Genomic DNA, 18,388 nt, shown 5'->3' on the forward strand with positions numbered 1-18,388 from the left:
TATATATATATATATATATATATATATATATATATATATATATATATATATATATATATGTATATATATATATATATATATATATATATATATATATATATATTTATATATATATATATATATATATATATATATATATATATATATATATATATATATATATATATATATATATATATATAACTGAAAACTCACACCCCAGAAGTGACTCGAACCCATACTCCCAGGAGCCACGCAACTGGTATGTACAAGACGCCTTAATCCACTTGACCATCACGACCGGACATAATGAGGTGATAGCCGAGGCTATTTGAACCACCCCACCGCCGGCACTCGGATAGTAATCTTGGGCATAGCATTTTACCAAATCACCTCATTCTTTGGGGCACACGTGAGGAACACAAATGCGAACAAGCCTGAATGGTCCCCAGGACAATATGCAACTGAAAACTCACACCCCAGAAGTGACTCGAACCCATACTCCCAGGAGCCACGCAACTGGTATGTTCAAGACGCCTTAATCCACTTGACCATCACGACCGGACATAATGAGGTGATAGCCGAGGCTATTTGAACCACCCCACCGCCGGCACTCGGATAGTAATCTTGGGCATAGCATTTTACCAAATCACCTCATTCTTTGGGGCACACGTGAGGAACACAAATGCGAACAAGCCTGAATGGTCCCCAGGACAATATGCATCTGAAAACTCACACCCCAGAAGTGACTCGAACCCATACTCCCAGGAGCCACGCAACTGGTATGTACAAGACGCCTTAATCCACTTGACCATCACGACCGGACATAATGAGGTGATAGCCGAGGCTATTTGAACCACCCCACCGCCGGCACTCGGATAGTAATCTTGGGCATAGCATTTTACCAAATCACCTCATTCTTTGGGGCACACGTGAGGAACACAAATGCGAACAAGCCTGAATGGTCCCCAGGACAATATGCAACTGAAAACTCACACCCCAGAAGTGACTCGAACCCATTCTCCCAGGAGCCACGCAACTGGTATGTACAAGACGCCTTAATCCACTTGACCATCACGACCGGACATAATGAGGTGATAGCTGAGGCTATTTGAACCACCCCACCGCCCCATATATACTTACGAGATGGAGAAGGATGGGAAGCTACCCTTTCTAGCTGTAACAATCATGGAAAGGAGCGGAGGTTTCCACACTGCAGTCTACACCAAGTAAACAATCGTACGAATGTGCCTCAATGCCAACAGTGACTGCCCAGACAGGTACAAGAGGAGTGTTGTTAACGCTTATGTCGATCGTGCTCTCAGCCACAGCTCAGGATGGAAGCAAGTCGATGAAGAACTCTGTAGGGTAAGGCAGGTCCTAGTCAACAACGGCTTCTCCAATGGTTTCGTTGAAGACATCATAAGAAGTAAGGTGAAACGCCATGCAACCTCTGAAGAGACAACTAACACAACACCTGTACCCCTATGAGACTATTTTACAGGAACTTCTTTTCCACAGCTCATAAAATGGAGGAAAGGGTCCAGAAAGATATTGTTAATAGAAACGTTATCCCTACAGACAAAAATCACAAGATACAATTGACGATTTACTATAAAACCAAGAAAACGGCCAACCTACTCATGAGAAACTCTCCAGACACAAAGCAGAACGCTTTAAAAGAGACCAATGTCGTCTATGCCTTCAAATGCTCATTTGGGAGCTGTAAGCCTCAAAGAACTCAGTATATAGGCAAGACAACAACATCTTTTTCCAGGCGATTACCGATGCATAAGCAACAGGGCTTCATTAAGGAACATAAAATCTCTTCCCACAACCAGACTATCACCAGAGAAGTCTTAACAAAAAACACGGAAATCATCGATAGATACAGCGATAGCAGGCGGCTTGATATCAGCGAGGCACTACACATTAAGAAGTCGACACCAGCAATCAACAGCCAATTAATGTGCAACTATATTCTACCCATTTCAAGGCTCTGCACCAATATAGAAGCATCAAGAAATATGGGCCAATAAGCCCTTTGCAGTTACTTCCATTCTTCCCTTTAACTTACAAAATATTATACCCATTGTTTCGTGTTCTGTCTTGTGTTGAAAGTTTGTTTTCACCTCATCCAAAAACTGTTGTAACATATCACCTCGCCCAAATGCAGGTATAAAATCAAAGCTGTTTGAACTCTGTTTAGTGTTTGCAGGATATAGTTGTGTGTGTGTAAACTAAAATCTTTGAAAATGTAATAAGTTATTACGAAACACGTTCAAGTGTCACATCAGACTAGAAATAAAAATGAATTTTGGAGAATTGATTTTTCAGTTACTATCAACAGTGAAAAAAAACCATAAGAAATATTGAGAAAACTCGAGTTAGAATTATTAATCTTAATTTTTCGGTATATACATATATATATATATATATATAAATATATATATATATATATATATATGTGTGTGTGATTAATGCACAACTGGCATATATATATATATATATATATATATATATATATATATATATATATATATATATATATATATATACACACACATATATATATATATATATATACACACATATATATATATATATATATATATATATATATATATATATATATATATATATATATATATATATATATATATATATATATATATATTTATATATATACACATATATATATATTTATATATATATATATATATATATATATATATATATATATATATATATATATATATATATATATATATATATATATATATATATATATATATATATATATATATATATATATATATGTCGTACCTAGTAGCCAGAACGCACTTCTCAGCCTACTATGCAAGGCCCAATTTGCCTAATAAGCCAAGTTTTCATGAATTATTTGTTTTTCGACTACCTAACCTACCTAACCTGACCTAACCTAACTTTCTCTGCTACCTAACCGAACCTAACCTATAAAGATAGGTTAGGTTAGGTTAGGTAGGGATGGTTAGGTTCGGTCATATATCTACGTTAATTTTAACTCTAATAAAAAAAAATTGACCTCATACATAATGAAATGGGTAGCTTTATCATTTCACAAGAAAAAAATTAGAGAAAATATATTAATTCAGGAAAACTTGGCTTATTCGGCAAATCGGGCCTTGCATAGTAAGCTGAGAAGTGCGTTCTGGCTATTAGGTACGACATATATATATATATATATATATATATATATGTCGTACCTAGTAGCCAGAATGCACTTCTCAGCCTACAATGCAAGGTCCGATTTGCCTAATAAGCCAAGTTTTCATGAATTAATTGTTTTTCGACAACCTAACCTACCTAACCTAACTTTTTCGGCTACCTAACCTAACCTAGCCTATGAAGATAGGTTAGGTTAGGTTAGGTAGGGTTGGTTAGGTTTGGTCATATTTCTACGTTAATTTTAACTCCAATAACAAAAAATTGACCTCATACATAATGAAATGGGTAGCTTTATCATTTCATAAGAAAAAAATTAGAAAAAATATATTAATTCAGGAAAACTTGGCTTATTAGGCAAATCTGGCCTTGCATAGTAGGCTGAGAAGTGCGTTCTGGCTACTAGGTACGACATATATATATATATATATATATATATATATATATATATATGTCGTACCTAGTAGCCAGAACGCAATTCTCAGCCTACTATGCAAGGCCCTATTTGCCTAATAAGCCAAGTTTTCCTGAATTAATATATTTTCTCAATTTTTTTCTTATAAAATGATAAAGGTACCCATTTCATTATGTATGAGGTCAATTTTTTTTTATTGGAGGAAAAATTAACGTAGATATATGACAGAACCTAACCAACCCTACCTAACCTAACCTAACCTATCTTTATAGGTTAGGTTAGGTTAGGTAGCCGAAAAAGTTAGGTTAGGTTAGGTTAGGTAGGTTAGGTAGTCGAAAAACAATTAATTCATGAAAACTTGGCTTATTAGGCAAATTGGGCCTTGCATATTAGGCTGAGAAGTGCGTTCTGGCTACTAGGTACGACATATATATATATATATATATATATATATATATATATATATATATATATATGTCGTACCTAATAGCCAGAACGCACTTCTCAGCCTACTATTCAAGGCCCGATTTGCCTAATAAGCCAAGTTTTCATGAATTAATGTTTTTTCGTCTACCTAACCTACCTAACCTAACCTAACCTAGCTTTTTTTGGCTACCTAACCTAACCTTACCTATAAATATAGGTTAGGTTAGGTTAGGTAGGGTTGGTTAGGTTCGGTCATATATCTACGTTAATTTTAACTCCAATAAAATAAAATTGACCTCATACATAGAGAAAAGGGTTGCTTTATCATTTCATAAGAAAAAAATTATAGTAAATATATTAATTCAGGAAAACTTGGCTTACTAGGCAAATCTGGCCTTGAATAGTAGGCTGAGAAGTGAGTTCTGGCTACTAGGTACGACATATATATATATATATATATATATATATATATATATATATATATATATATATATATATATATATATATATATGTCGTACCTAGTAGCCAGAACGCACGCCTCAGCCTACTATGCAAGGCCCGATTTGCCTAATAAGCCAAGTTTTCATGAATTAATTGTTTTTCGACTACCTAACCTACCTAACCTAACCTAACCTAACTTTTTCGGCTACCTAACCTAACCTAACCTATAAAGATAGTTTAGGTTAGGTTAGGTAGGGTTGGTTAGGTTCGGTCATATAACTACGTTAATTTTAACTCCAATAAAAAAAAATTGACCTCATACATAATGAAATGGGTAGCTTTATCATTTCATAAGAAGAAATTAGAGAAAATATGTTAATTCAGGAAAACTTGGCTTATTAGGCAAATTGGGCCTTGCATAGTAGGCCGAGAAGTGCGTTCTGGCTAATAGGTACGACATATATATATATATATATATATATATATATATGTCGTACCTAGTAGCCAGAACGCACTTTTTGGCCTACTATGCAAGGCCCGATTTGCCTAATAAGCCAAGTTTTCCTGAATTAATATATTTTCTCTAATTTTTTTCTCATGAAATGATAAAGCTACCCATTTCATTATGTATGAGGTCAATTTTTTTTTATTGGAGTTAAAATTAATGTAGATATATGGCCGAACCTAACCAACCCTACCTAACCTAACCTAACCTATCTTTATAGGTTAGGTTTGGTTAGGTAGCCGAAAAAGATAGGTTAGGTTAGGTTAGGTAGGTTAGGTAGTCTAAAAACAATTAATTCATGAAAACTTGGCTTATTAGGCAAATCGAGCCTTGCATAGTAGGCTGAGAAGTGCGTTCTGGCTACTAGGTACGACATATATATATATATATATATATATATATATATATATATATATATATATATATATATATATATATGTCGTACCTAGTAGCCAGAACGCACTTCTCAGCCTAGTATGCAAGGCCTGATTTGCCTAATAAGCCAAGTTTTCATGAATTAATTGTTTTTACGACTACCTAACCTACCTAACCTAACCTAACCTAACTTTTTCGGCTACCTAACCTAACCTAACCTATAAAGATAGTTTAGGTTAGGTTAGGTAGGGTTGGTTAGGTTCGGTCATATAATCTACGTTAATTTTAACTCCAATAAAAAAAAATTGACCTCATACATAATGAAATGGGTAGCTTTATCATTTCATAAGAAGAAAATTAGAGAAAATATGTTAATTCAGGAAAACTTGGCTTATTAGGCAAATTGGGCCTTGCATAGTAGGCCGAGAAGTGCGTTCTGGCTAATAGGTACGACATATATATATATATATATATATATATATATATATATATATATATATATATATATATATATATATATATATATATATATATATATATATATATATATATGCACAACTTGCCTAAACACGCAAGTGAAGTTTTTACAACTTTAGAACACTTTCCCAACAGTAGACTCGAACTTTAACCAGCACAGAAGCCTCGCAGCAACTGGCTAACAGGTTCGCCTTTAACCCACTGCACCAAACTCAGACCCCTAAGAGATGGTAGTTTCAGGGTATTTAAACCCCCAAAGATCACCACCTCCCTAGGGCAACTAGAGCTAGTGAGGGGTTACTCACGTTCTTTCATCAAGATCCCTGTTAATATGGGAGAACTCTGTGTCTATGATTAATGCACAACTTGCCTAAACATGCAATTGAAGTCCCATGGACAAGGTATAGGGACACGAAGACAGTGACCCCCACGTACCAAACACAGAAAGACAGGGACAAGAATACAGTACCCTCCATGTACCAAGGACAGAAAGACAGGGACAGGAAGACAGTAACCTCCACGTACCATGAACAGAAAGACGGGAACCAGAACCAGCGAGGCCATGACTGATGCCCACACCTTGTCTGTCAGAGGAGAGTAAAGACTCTGCCAATTAGATATGAGCGATGGTGTTGCCATTGTGAACGAAAAAGCATTATGTTGATAGCTGTATGTGTAATCATACAGGAGTAGGCGCTGTGGCAACTGTATGTGGTTGATAGCAGCCATGAAGGAGGCCCTCTCTGACACCAAGTCTGTCACCTGTACATAAGGTTTTCACAATTCTAGATACCAAATTTTGCTTAAATGTTCTTTTTTAAAAAGTCTTAACAAATGTTTAAAATATTCAATATCACAAATTATTTAATTTAGATATTTTAAGTAGTTTAATACTATGTGATTCGTGACAGTAAATAACTGAATCAAATGGTGGAAAAATTGCTGTGAAATGGCAATGTGAAATTTATTATTTCACACATTATTTTGTGTTTCAGCGTATCAATTTTGTAATGTAGGAAACAACTTTGTAACTGCAGAATACAAATGAACAGACCTGGTCCCAATTGGTCACGGGAAGGACATTATATGTAAAGTTGAGGGCTTCAGCTATAGTCATGAGCATCTGGACGTCACTACCAGAGTACCTGGTTACACCGCTTTGGTCCTCCGTCTCACTCCAGTATGGTTTATATGGCAGAGCTGTCACGTTGATTGTGGTTCTGCAAAAGCTGAAAGATCATTAATTAAAACTTGTGTTTTAAATTCTGTAAGGTATTGGGAATTTAAAGCAGAAAAGGTGAAAAGTGCAAATCAATTACTTTTCACTACAAAGAACATTCCTAAAGATGTTTCAAGTTGCACTGTTTATGGTATGATTGGTTTAAATTATATCGATAATGGCTCATGCAGTACAATATATAAATTTGTGGATGACACTTCATTAGGAAGCAAAGTTAGATCACCAACAGGGCTACAGAGATTACTTCCGACATACCAAATTTGTCTAACAAATGGTAGGTGCATTTTATTGCTGACCGATATGTAACGTAATAGTGCGGACAGTCTCCGTGGTGTAGTGGTAAGACACTCGCCTGGCGTTCCGCGAGCGCTTTGTCATGGATTCGTATCCTGGCCGGGGAGGATTTGCTGGCGCAAATCCTTAACTGTATCCTCTGTTTAACCCAACAGTAAAATGTGTACTTGGTTGTAACAACGATTCTTTGTGGCAGGGGATCGTATTCCAGGGACCTGCCCGAAACGCTACGCGTACTAGTGGCTCTACAAGAATGTAACAACTCTTGTATATATCTCAAAAAAAAATAATACATATTTGACACAAAAATTAAACAGAAGTTACAGGATGAAGAAGACGGCATTGATGAAGGTAAATGAAGAGAGAAGCCTGGCTGTGATGGAGGCTGCGGATGTGAAGCCTAGTAGGCAGTTCACTGAGCTGTAAACACTCCCCATGGAATATTAGGTTCCATTCTTAGAGCTTGCAAGTTTCGACTGAAGTTATTCTCAGTCCGTACAGTTCACTGCTTCACTGGAATATTGTATACATTTGTGGTTGCAGGTCTTTATAAATAGTATTTCTGAAGATTGGGTGTTCTGCATCGATCAACAGACAATATACTAAGACTTAAAAGTAGATGAAACTAAGCCAACTTAGAAAAAAAAATATTAAATTGATAACTGTGAATAATAGGAAGTCAATTCTATCGTGTATTTAAGCTCATTAAAAACAAGACAAAACTGACTCGCATGATTACTTAAATTTTGTATATCTTACCTCGCTTGAATTTAATGCCTATAAAATTTAAGGCAAACTTTTCCAGTCAAAGGAAGGAAAATAAGTTTCTTTAATCAAATAGTAAACATGTGGAACAATTTATCAAGTGTTATAATTCAGTGTAATTCCATGTATGTATTGGTAAAGAAAATGGACACTTACGTCTCTTCAAATCAATGCCTTAAATTGTTTGTATCTCAATAAGCTTTCCATAAATTAATAGCCTAGTTCAGATTCAATGAACTGCGGCTGTTTTAATTTATTCCATTCTTTTGACACATTGCAACTTGATTCTATAGTTTAAGTTGGAGGGAATGGTCTTTATGTGTATCAAAGTTGTTATCTAACTGTACCATGGCAATGACTAGCAATCTATTCAATATGGCTTTTTCACTAAATCTGTCCTCTGGAATAGACACTGTAATTTGATGTGAAAACCCCGCATGAACAAATATAGGGGTACTATAAACCATAATGGCTCACAAACTTTCACCTTTTTTATGTATGGTCGTAAGATAAGATAAGGAAGGTCTGGCTAGGTTAGGTTAGGTTAGGTTAGGCTTGATTAGGTTCTAGTGTTTTAGTACACTATGTTCTGTCCATTGTAGGACCTCGAGAGGATGGACTGTTTCACCCCTTATATAAAACTTTTCACAAACAAGTTAATTGTGATGTTATCATAAAGTACAAATTAAAAGGTATATATTTAGCAGGCCATCCTCCAATAATTATAGTACTTAATGCAACTATTTGGTTAAATGTGAAAAAATGGACAGTGGAGCTATAAATGTTCGCGTTTGTATTATTGAATTTGCCCGAAATTGCACGCTATGAAAACTTAAAAATAACTAAAGAACCTTGCTAAATCTAAGCAATCCTAGGCCTAATTTATTCTGACTGTGATAAAAATTACCAGGATTCTGATAATAGCAGGATGGTTGTGATAATTAGCATTGTGCTGTATGATGGGAGGAGTTATCCTGAGGGAGGGAGGGAGGTAGCATCATCGTCTGACTCTACGTGTCCACCTTTTATTGTCTGGATTCACCATACCAGCTTAGTGGTTAGCTATGGTGAACACAAATGTAGGTAATTATACATAACGTGTGCATAGAGTGTAATAACGGCAACAGGTGAATGTTGGGAGCATCCATTTTGGATTTTGGTGAGGGAGGTGGCATCGTCTGCATGACATGTCATGCTGTGTATTGGTGGCCACTATGCTCTTTGGGCACCATACAAGCTTAGTTGTACAGTTATGGTGAATAAAACATGTAGATGCTTATATATAATGTGTATATATAGTGTAATAACACCACAAACAGTATTGTAGGGGGAGAAGTTTTTAGTGTGTCTGGCCTTAAACCAGTGAGGGTGGCAGCCGCTAGCTTGTGTGTTGTTATCTCTCTTATTGCCTGAACTCACCATTCCAACTTAGTTGTTCAGTTATGGGGACCAAAACATGTAGATACTTATATATAACGTCTGTATATAGTGAATAAAAGCAAAAACGGTATGGTGGGAGGAGTGTTGGTGAATGACGGTGAGTGGGTGGCTGCCACTCCTCATTGCTTTTTGACTCACCATAACAACTTAGTGGTTCGTTATGGTGAACAAAACATACAGATACTTATATATAGCCTGTGAATATAGTGTAATAACAACAAAACTATATAATTATTGTTTTATGAACATAATAAATGAATCAATAATATGCACACAATACTTCTGAGTATAGCGATGATTCACACTACACACTATTGAATAATATTACAGCAAAAAAAATCAATCAGAGACATTGAAAAAATTAGATAATGATAGCTTTGTGGCAACTCCCGCCTGACAGATCGACTGGAGCAGAACGCCTCAGTGGAACTAATAAGTCGGCGGATTGACGTTTGGACTTGAGAATATCTAACTTCTCTTAGAGAGTATCATTACGGAGTAAGTAGCCCCTATAACAAAATTAACCTAAACCCTGGTGATATTATTCTGGTTGACAATGACGGAGGACCATGCTCAGAGTGGCCTATAGGCAGAATAGTGTCTGTTCATCCAGACAACCAGAATATCTTGAGAATAGTGAAAGTCAAGTGACAAGGCACTACTACTCCTGAAACTTTAGAAAAACTATTTCCTCTGGAGTTAGCAGGAAATGAAGTCATTCAAAGACCAAACCCAGGAAACTATTTTGGGTTGCCACAATGTTCTGGAAAGTGTTTGAAGGCAGTGGCAACGTTTGTTTTCACGTATTAGCTGTTACGTACTCCTAGCAGAATACGTATATAAATTTAAAATAACTTGTTTTGTTCTATTATATCATTGCCTGTATATGTACACACATTGTGTTTTTGGTAAATTATCGTGTGGTGTGGCAGCGTCAGTGGAGACAGGAGCGCGGTTGCTTTGCACACATCTAATACCTGTTAGATTCGGGAAGTTGGACCTGTTCAGTTGGGAGTTACAGATGTCACTTTTATTTAGTATATATAATTGTTTATTTTCTGTAATTAAACAGGTGGCATTGTACTTATATATTTTGTAAGTAACTATTATATGTAATTTGCAGTCTTATGTGTTTTGAGAACAAGTGGTTGTTCAATTAGTTTTAAATATTAAAAAGTCCTTAGTTTCCATCCCTCATCCTGGATGAGGCAGACGGGAGAGGATTATGGGTAGCGACAGAGCGAGAGTTCAGTAGCTTCACGGGACTCGAGGAAATAACATGTGGGAGATAAGTCTGTTTACTTCTTGTTGTGCCATATTTTATTATTCTATATTAGGAGAAGGACAATACCTTTTGTTTGTTGTATAAGTTAACTTGACCATCTGTGTTTTTATATTATACTGTCTTGAATATATATCTATATAATATTTTGTATCTATTCTTCAGTCCTAAAGGAAGATTTTTATTTATGTGCTCATTACTTATCAAGGGGTTATACTGGTGACCCGCTCTTGAGAACAGCAGTTTTCTCGTATCCCTAGACGTAATTAAAGCTTGGCTGCTGTAGGGTCACGAGCCGTAACGAACAATAGGTAACAAGAGTTATGGGGGCCTGTGCCGGGAAATATTGTTCCCACTTAACCTTAATTATGCTAATCTAACCTTGCCTTCCTAGGTACCAGTGTGTTAGGTGTCTGTGTGTTTTATAAGAACTATTCCATGTGCCAAGCAAGCCTTCCTGTGTGTCAAGTAACAACGTTTCACGATTTTGAGGTAAGTCATCCTATATATTGTTTGTGCAGTGAGGCCAAGCGAATTTTCAGTGTGGTGACAATTTTACAGTGAAGTGTAGTGCAGTGCCATTGTTTTAATTATTGTTGTGAATCAAGTGCCAAGTGTTAGTAACGATGGAGGAGAAAGTTGCAGCGTTGGTGGCTCACCCAGACTTTGAAGGGATTCAGAGCCTGAAAAAGACTGAGTTAATACAAATGGCAAATCAGTTGGATTTGACCGCCAACAATAGAATGGTTAAAGCCCAAATATTGAAAGTCATTGTGACACATTTTGTTGAGAATGGAGAGTTAGAGGAAGAAATTCTAGAGGAGTTAAGAGAGGAGTCGAGTGATCAGATGACGTTAAAGCGTCTTGAGTTAGAAGCGCAAATAGCCAATGCTAAGTTTGAAGCTCAAAAAGAACAGAAAATATTAGAGGCTGAAGCTCGTCAAAGAGAGATTGAAGCTCAACAGCAACAGTAAATATTAGAGGCTGAAGCTCAGCAAAGGGAGCTTGAGACTAGACGTTTAGAGGTTATGGCACAGTTGCAACTAGAAGCCACAAAGAAGCAACAAGCCGAGGAACAAACTAGGCAATTAGAGATTCAACAACAAATGGCTGACACTAACTTCAGGCTTGAAACACAGCGTATGGCAGCTGGGCATGGAAATACTAGTAATGTTTCAACAAATAGTGATAATAATCCCATAAGGATGAATAAGTATATAGAGTTTCCCAAGTTCAATGAGGAGGATCCTGAGGTTTTCTTTGCACATTTTTATAAAATTGCCATCAGTATGAACTGGCCAAGGGATCAGTGGGTAGCCATTATGCAGTCTCAATTTAAGGGGCGTAGTCAGGAGGTTTTTACATCCCTACCTGACGCTCATAGCTTTGATTACGAATTTGTAAAGAAAAGCATCTTAAATGCATATCAAATAAATCCAGAGGCACACAGGCAAAAGTTTAGGAACCTAAGGAGGATAAGTGATCAGACAATAGCAGATTTTACTCGTCAGAAGACGAATTTTTGCAACAGATGGTTAAAGTCACTTTCAGTCACTGACTTTGATGCTCTAAAGAATCTTCTTATAATGGAAGAAGTATTGTCATGTCTCCCAGACCAGTTGTCTACTTTTATGGCAGAACACAAGAATGTAGCAGATATTTATGAGCTGTCAAAGCTCGCTGATGAGCACGAGTTGTTGACTAAGGCCCAATTTACGGCCACTTCACCTAAGCCTAGTCGTAGAGTAAATTATAATGCTCACAGAACTCCTTATCAGTATAAGTCTCCTCCTGGTGCGACAGTTACTCCCGTGAACTCTTCTCTTACTAACCCTAAGATTGTTACTCCATTGCCAGGATCATCTAAGCCTAGTAATGTTACTTCTAAACCTACAGTTGGTTCTACCAGTGTGTCCACTGTAAGGTCTTGTTCCCATTGTAAGAGAAAAGGTCATGGAATTAATTCCTGTTTTATATTGCACCCTGAGTTACGACCAACTGGTCTCATTTATTGTAGAGGTGTGCAAAATAAACTTACTAATAAACATGTAACTGTAAACCCCAATTGGGTGAAACAGTATTCACCATATATGTCTTCAGGTGAAGTTTTGTGTATTAATGGGAAGTGGAAGCCAGTGGTTATTCTTCGTGATACAGGTGCTTCCCAAACCATAATTTCATCCAGTATTCTTTCTGATGTTGAAAAGAAAGAGACAGGAAAGTTTGTTGTTCTTCAGAGTGTTGCAGGATGTAAAACTGTACCTCTAATAGACATTAATTTCAGATCCACCATTACACCAAGTTTATGCACTGTGGGTGTTAGTACACAGTTGCCCATCCCAGGTGTGGATGTTATATTGGGTAATGATGTGGCCATAAATCATGTTGTGGGTGAGAATGATCCCCGTTTGTGTAAACAGCCAGTTGCAGACCATGTTTATTCTGCCTGTGCTGAAGTTAGTTCTATGAATGAACAACCTGTTGTAGAAGATGGTTTTGTCCATTCTACCTGTGCTGATGTCAGTACTAATATAAATCCAGTTGTCAGTTCTGATGTTGTAACTCAAGCATTTGTTCCAGTAACCAGTACCCCTTCAGTGGAGAAGTGGGATGTGGTTGTTCCAGATTCCTGTGTGGCCGATTTAGTTGTTGAGAGTAAGCCTGATACTATGACTCTGCTTTATTCCAATAAATTGGGAAAGGATGTCCATGTACCATTGTCTTGCCCGCTCACTACGAACGTTGTGCCAGGAGTTGAGAGAAACTTAAAAGCCACGACTCTGTATTCCAGCCAAGTGAATGGTTTAGGACAAGATGTCGGGTTGGCAGAAGTATTCCCGCTCACTCCAAGTTTAGAATCAGTTGTCGAGAGTAAGTCTGTTGTAGAGGCCCCGCCTCACCCTAGTCAAGGTGATATAATAGGGGAGGAGGTCAAACTACCTGTTACTTGCCCGCTCGTTTCAGATTCCCTTAATTTAAGTGCATTGAGTAGAACTGACCCTATTTCAGAGAGAAGCCAGGAGACAGTCTGTACTGTAGATCCAGTTTTGGAGAGCGTGGGAAAGCAGCCAGAGGATCAGCTTCTGTTGAGTAGATGGAGACCCATTGAGCCTCCCTCTGCAGTTGTCTGTGAGGATGTGACCCAGCTTAGTAGTGTTATTATTGATTGTGAGCAGACAGTACTCCAAGCAGCTCCAGAAGTCATGGGAGGAAATTTTGGTAAAACAATTGATAGTGGTAAAGTAGCATTTGGATCTAAGTTGCGGAGTTGTGATTCTTATTCCATGTGGAGTAAGTATTTCTCATTGTGTACATTGAGTCAGAGTGTGTGTAGGATGTTGAAATCTACTTTTATTCTGCAGGAGCCATTTTCTTGTGAAGTGATGGACTGTGGGACATCTTTGTCAAGCCTTGTGGTTGAGCAGAGAGAGTTTACTCAAGTAGGTTGTGCACCCAGCAGTTCTGAGGAAGTGGTGAGTTATGCTAGAGCAGTGTCTCTATATTCAGATCCAGGGTATTTTAATGCACGAATGATGCAAGTGTATGTTCCACTCAAGTGTGGTGTTGACTTTCAGAGTCATATTGTGGGTGAAGGATTAAATCATACTGGGGAGCAGATGTTTGAGGCTCCAGGTGTGTATTTCAAGTTGGGGGATAAGGTTATCCTACCTAGAGTTAATCATTGTGAAGGGTTTCAGATTGTCCTTGGGTGTTTCCCAGGTAATCTGCTGTTCATCTTCAAGATGTTAAGACCCTTAAACCTCTTGGTTGATTGGTTGTCATCAGACGTAAATCACTTGGGAAGTGATGGTGAGGGTTGTAAAGTTTTCGGCATGTTTTATTTAGTCTTTTGGCAGACTAGACGGTTGATGAAAGTGTGTGTTGTGTTCAAGTTCACCATCAGGGGGTGTGCACTTGTCTTCGGAGTTCTGATTGAGATATGGTGCCTAGGCATATGCCTGTTTTCTTTCACTGATCGTTATGACAGAGTTATGAGGCAATTGATTTCTGTGTTCCTTATGGATCATCTGAGTCAGTTCGATCAGGTAGTCTTTGCACTTATCTTGGGTTGTATTTCTTGGTTTGAAGGTCAAAGGTTTGCTAAGTCGGTGTCTTGTGTTTTCGAAGGTTCTATGAATGGGAAAGTTTTATACATAATTGTGAGGTTTAATGCTAATTTCTCTAATTTTAGTATCCATTGGGCGAGAGTATGTGTTCCACAGAGGATCAAGAGTGATGAAGAGCAGATGTCTGTGTCAGAGCATACCCAGGAGAAGTCCCAAATCTACTCAACATCCAGTCAGCTTCAAGTAAGCAGTTCAGCTCCAGAAAAAGGGAGTAATGGAAAATGGAGGCTGTCTTGGAAAAAATTCACTATGTGAAAAAGGGATCACATGGAAATACGGAACTGATCTTAGAGAAATAGTAGAAACAAATGAAAAGCTAAATTGCCATGATAACTGTGTGAAAGCAGCTACCTTTATTGACAATTCTATTCATGCTAATGATAATAATGTAGATAGGAGTGTGAAATATGACCTGCAACAAAGTGAAATAAATGAAATAGTACCTTGGAGAGATAAATTTGCATACTCCAGTGACACATATGTAGAACATAGTCATAAGACTGAAATTTCTGAGTTTCCTGTAAGACTATATTTGGAGTGTTTTCATTTTTGTCCAGAAATGTGTTCTTATTACTTTACATGTTTGGTGTAATTAATACCATAAATCTCAAGTGTCATACATTTTACTTTGAAAAAATGCCACTGATCTTCAATCTATTGCATTTTTTTTCTTGGAGGTGGAAGTGTTACGTACTCCTAGCAGAATACGTATATAAATTTAAAATAACTTGTTTTGTTCTATTATATCATTGCCTGTATATGTACACACATTGTGTTTTTGGTAAATTATCGTGTGGTGTGGCAGCGTCAGTGGAGACAGGAGTGCGGTTGCTTTGCACACGTCTAATACCTGTTAGATTCGGGAAGTTGGACCTGTTCAGTTGGGAGTTACAGATGTCACTTTTATTTAGTATATATAATTGTTTATTTTCTGTAATTAAACAGGTGGCATTGTACTTATATATTTTGTAACTATTATATGTAATTTGCAGTCTTATGTGTTTTGAGAACAAGTGGTTGTTCAATTAGTTTTAAATATTAAAAAGTCCTTAGTTTCCATCCCTCATCCTGGATGAGGCAGACGGGAGAGGATTATGGGTAGCGACAGAGCGAGAGTTCAGTAGCTTCACGGGACTCGAAGAAATAACATGTGGGAGATAAGTCTGTTTACTTCTTGTTGTGCCATATTTTATTATACTATATTAGGAGAAGGACAATACCTTTTGTTTGTTGTATAAGTTAACTTGACCATCTGTGTTTTTATATTATACTGTCTTGAATATATATCTATATAATATTTTGTATCTATTCTTCAGTCCTAAAGGAAGATTTTTATTATGTGCTCATTACTTATCAAGGGGTTATACTGGTGACCCGCTCTTGAGAACAGCAGTTTTCTCGTATCCCTAGACGTAATTAAAGCTTGGCTGCTGTAGGGTCACGAGCCGTAACGAACGATAGGTAACATTAGCTACGTTATTGAATGTGGTCTTAAATAGGTTGCCACAAAGGTTATTACACAACGTTGGCTAAACAAAATTTTGATACCTTGTGGCAACCTTATATGTTGCATAAAAGTAGTTTTCGTGATTGATGTTATAAAAATGTATGTACATAAAAATATAGAAATATAAAAGATATATTTCTATATTTAGTATATATAAAACAGGAGCATAATGAAGGTGGGTTAAATTTTTTTTATTCATTTTCACTTAATGGAGTATCCATGGTAGTTGTTGGGGGGGGAGTGGTTGTTCTTGGTGGGTTGTGGTTGGTGTGGTAATGGTGGTTGTTGGCAGTGGTGAGTGATGGTCATTGTTGGTGGTAGTGATTGATGATGTTTGTGGTTGTGGTGTGCATGGTTGTGTGGTGCGATAGTGATGGTACAGTGGTGGTGTGGTGTAGTAGTATGGTGTGGTAATATGGTGCAGTAGTGTGGTTGTGTGGTGGGGTTGTGCAGTATTTGCAGTGTTGTAGTAGTGGGGTACTAGTTGTGGTGATGGTGGAAGTGTGTTGAGGTAATATCGTGCAGTGATGTGGTAGTGGTGGTTCTGCGGTGGAAGTGTGGTGGAGTGGGTGGACCTAATTAATCAGGCTGTGATTCATACGCCAGGCTACGAGCAGCCGCGTCCAACAGCCTGGTTGACCAGTCCAGCAATGAGGAGGCCTGGTCGACGACCGGACTGCAGGGATGCTAAGCCCCGGCAAGGTAGGTGGTGTGGTGTAGTAATGTGGTTGGGTTGCGTGGTAGTGTAGTTGGGCTGTATGGTGGTGTGGTGGTATGGTTGGGTTGCGTGGCAGTGTAGTAGTATGGCATGGTAGTTGTGTGGTAGTGATGGTGGGGTAATGTGGTGCAATGTTTTGTGTGGTAATATGGTGTGGTGGTGGTGGAAAAGTTGTGTGGTAGTGTTGTGGGGTGGTGAGGTAGTGTGGTGGGGTGGTGCTGTAGGGTGGTGTGGTAATGATGGTGTGTGATGTGGTGGAGTGTGTGTTGGTGTAGTGTGGTTGAGGTAGTGTGTGGTGGTGTTGTAGTGTGGTAGTGGTTACCTTGAGGTTACCTTGAGGTGCTTCCGGGGCTAAGCGTCTCCGCGGCCCGGTCGTCGACCAGGCCTCTTGGTTGCCGGACTAATCAACCAGGCTGTTGGACGCGGCTGCTCGCAGCCTGACGTATGAGTCACAGCCTGATTGATCAGGTATCCTTTGGAGGTGCTTATCCAGTTCTCTCTTGAACACTGTGAGGGATCGGCCAGTTATGCCCCTTATGTGTAGTGGAAGCGTGTTGAACAGTCTCGGACCTCTGATGTTGATAGAGTTCTCTCTCAGAGTACCTGTTGCACCTCTGCTTTTCAACGGGGGTATTCTGCACATCCTGCCATGTCTTCTGGTCTCATGTGATGTTATTTCTGTGTGCAGGTTTGGGACCAGCCCCTCTAATATTTTCCACGTGTAAATTATTATGTACCTCTCCCGCCTGCGCTCAAGGGAGTACAGTTTTAGGCTCTTTAGTCGGTCCCAATAGTTTAGATGTTTTACTGAGTGGATTCTAGCAGTAAAGGATCTCTGCACGCTCTCCAGGTCAGCAATTTCTCCAGCTTTGAAAGGGGCTGTCATTGTGCAGCAGTACTCCACTCTAGAGAGCACAATCGTTTTGAAAAGTATCATCATCGGTATAGCATCTCTAGTGTGAAAAGTTCTTGTTATCCAACCTGTCATTTTTCTTGCAGTTGTGACGGCTACAAAATTGTGTTCTTTAAAGGTAAGGTCTTCCGACATGAGTACACCCAGATCCTTTACATTGCCTTTTCGTTCTATGTTATGATTTGCCTGAGTTTTGTACGTGGTTTCCGTTTTTATATTTTCATTTTTTCCATAGCGCATGAGCTGGAACTTATCTTCGTTAAACACCATATTATTTTC

General features: G+C 38.0%; 1 protein-coding gene across 1 annotated transcript in view; it reads right to left on the minus strand.

The window, feature by feature from the left end:
- Positions 1-18,388, minus strand: part of LOC123767225 (ionotropic receptor 21a-like) — a 277,510-nt gene that overhangs the window by 56,757 nt on the left and 202,365 nt on the right. The window contains exons 6-7 of the mRNA XM_069304699.1: positions 6,878-7,052; positions 6,349-6,585 (exon numbers count right to left, since the gene is read on the minus strand). Of these exons, the coding sequence (XP_069160800.1) occupies positions 6,349-6,585; positions 6,878-7,052 (412 nt within the window). The remainder of the gene's footprint in view (positions 1-6,348; positions 6,586-6,877; positions 7,053-18,388) is intronic.

Source organism: Procambarus clarkii, chromosome 53 (genome assembly GCF_040958095.1).
Source record: "Procambarus clarkii isolate CNS0578487 chromosome 53, FALCON_Pclarkii_2.0, whole genome shotgun sequence".
Lineage (NCBI taxonomy): Eukaryota > Metazoa > Arthropoda > Malacostraca > Decapoda > Cambaridae > Procambarus > Procambarus clarkii.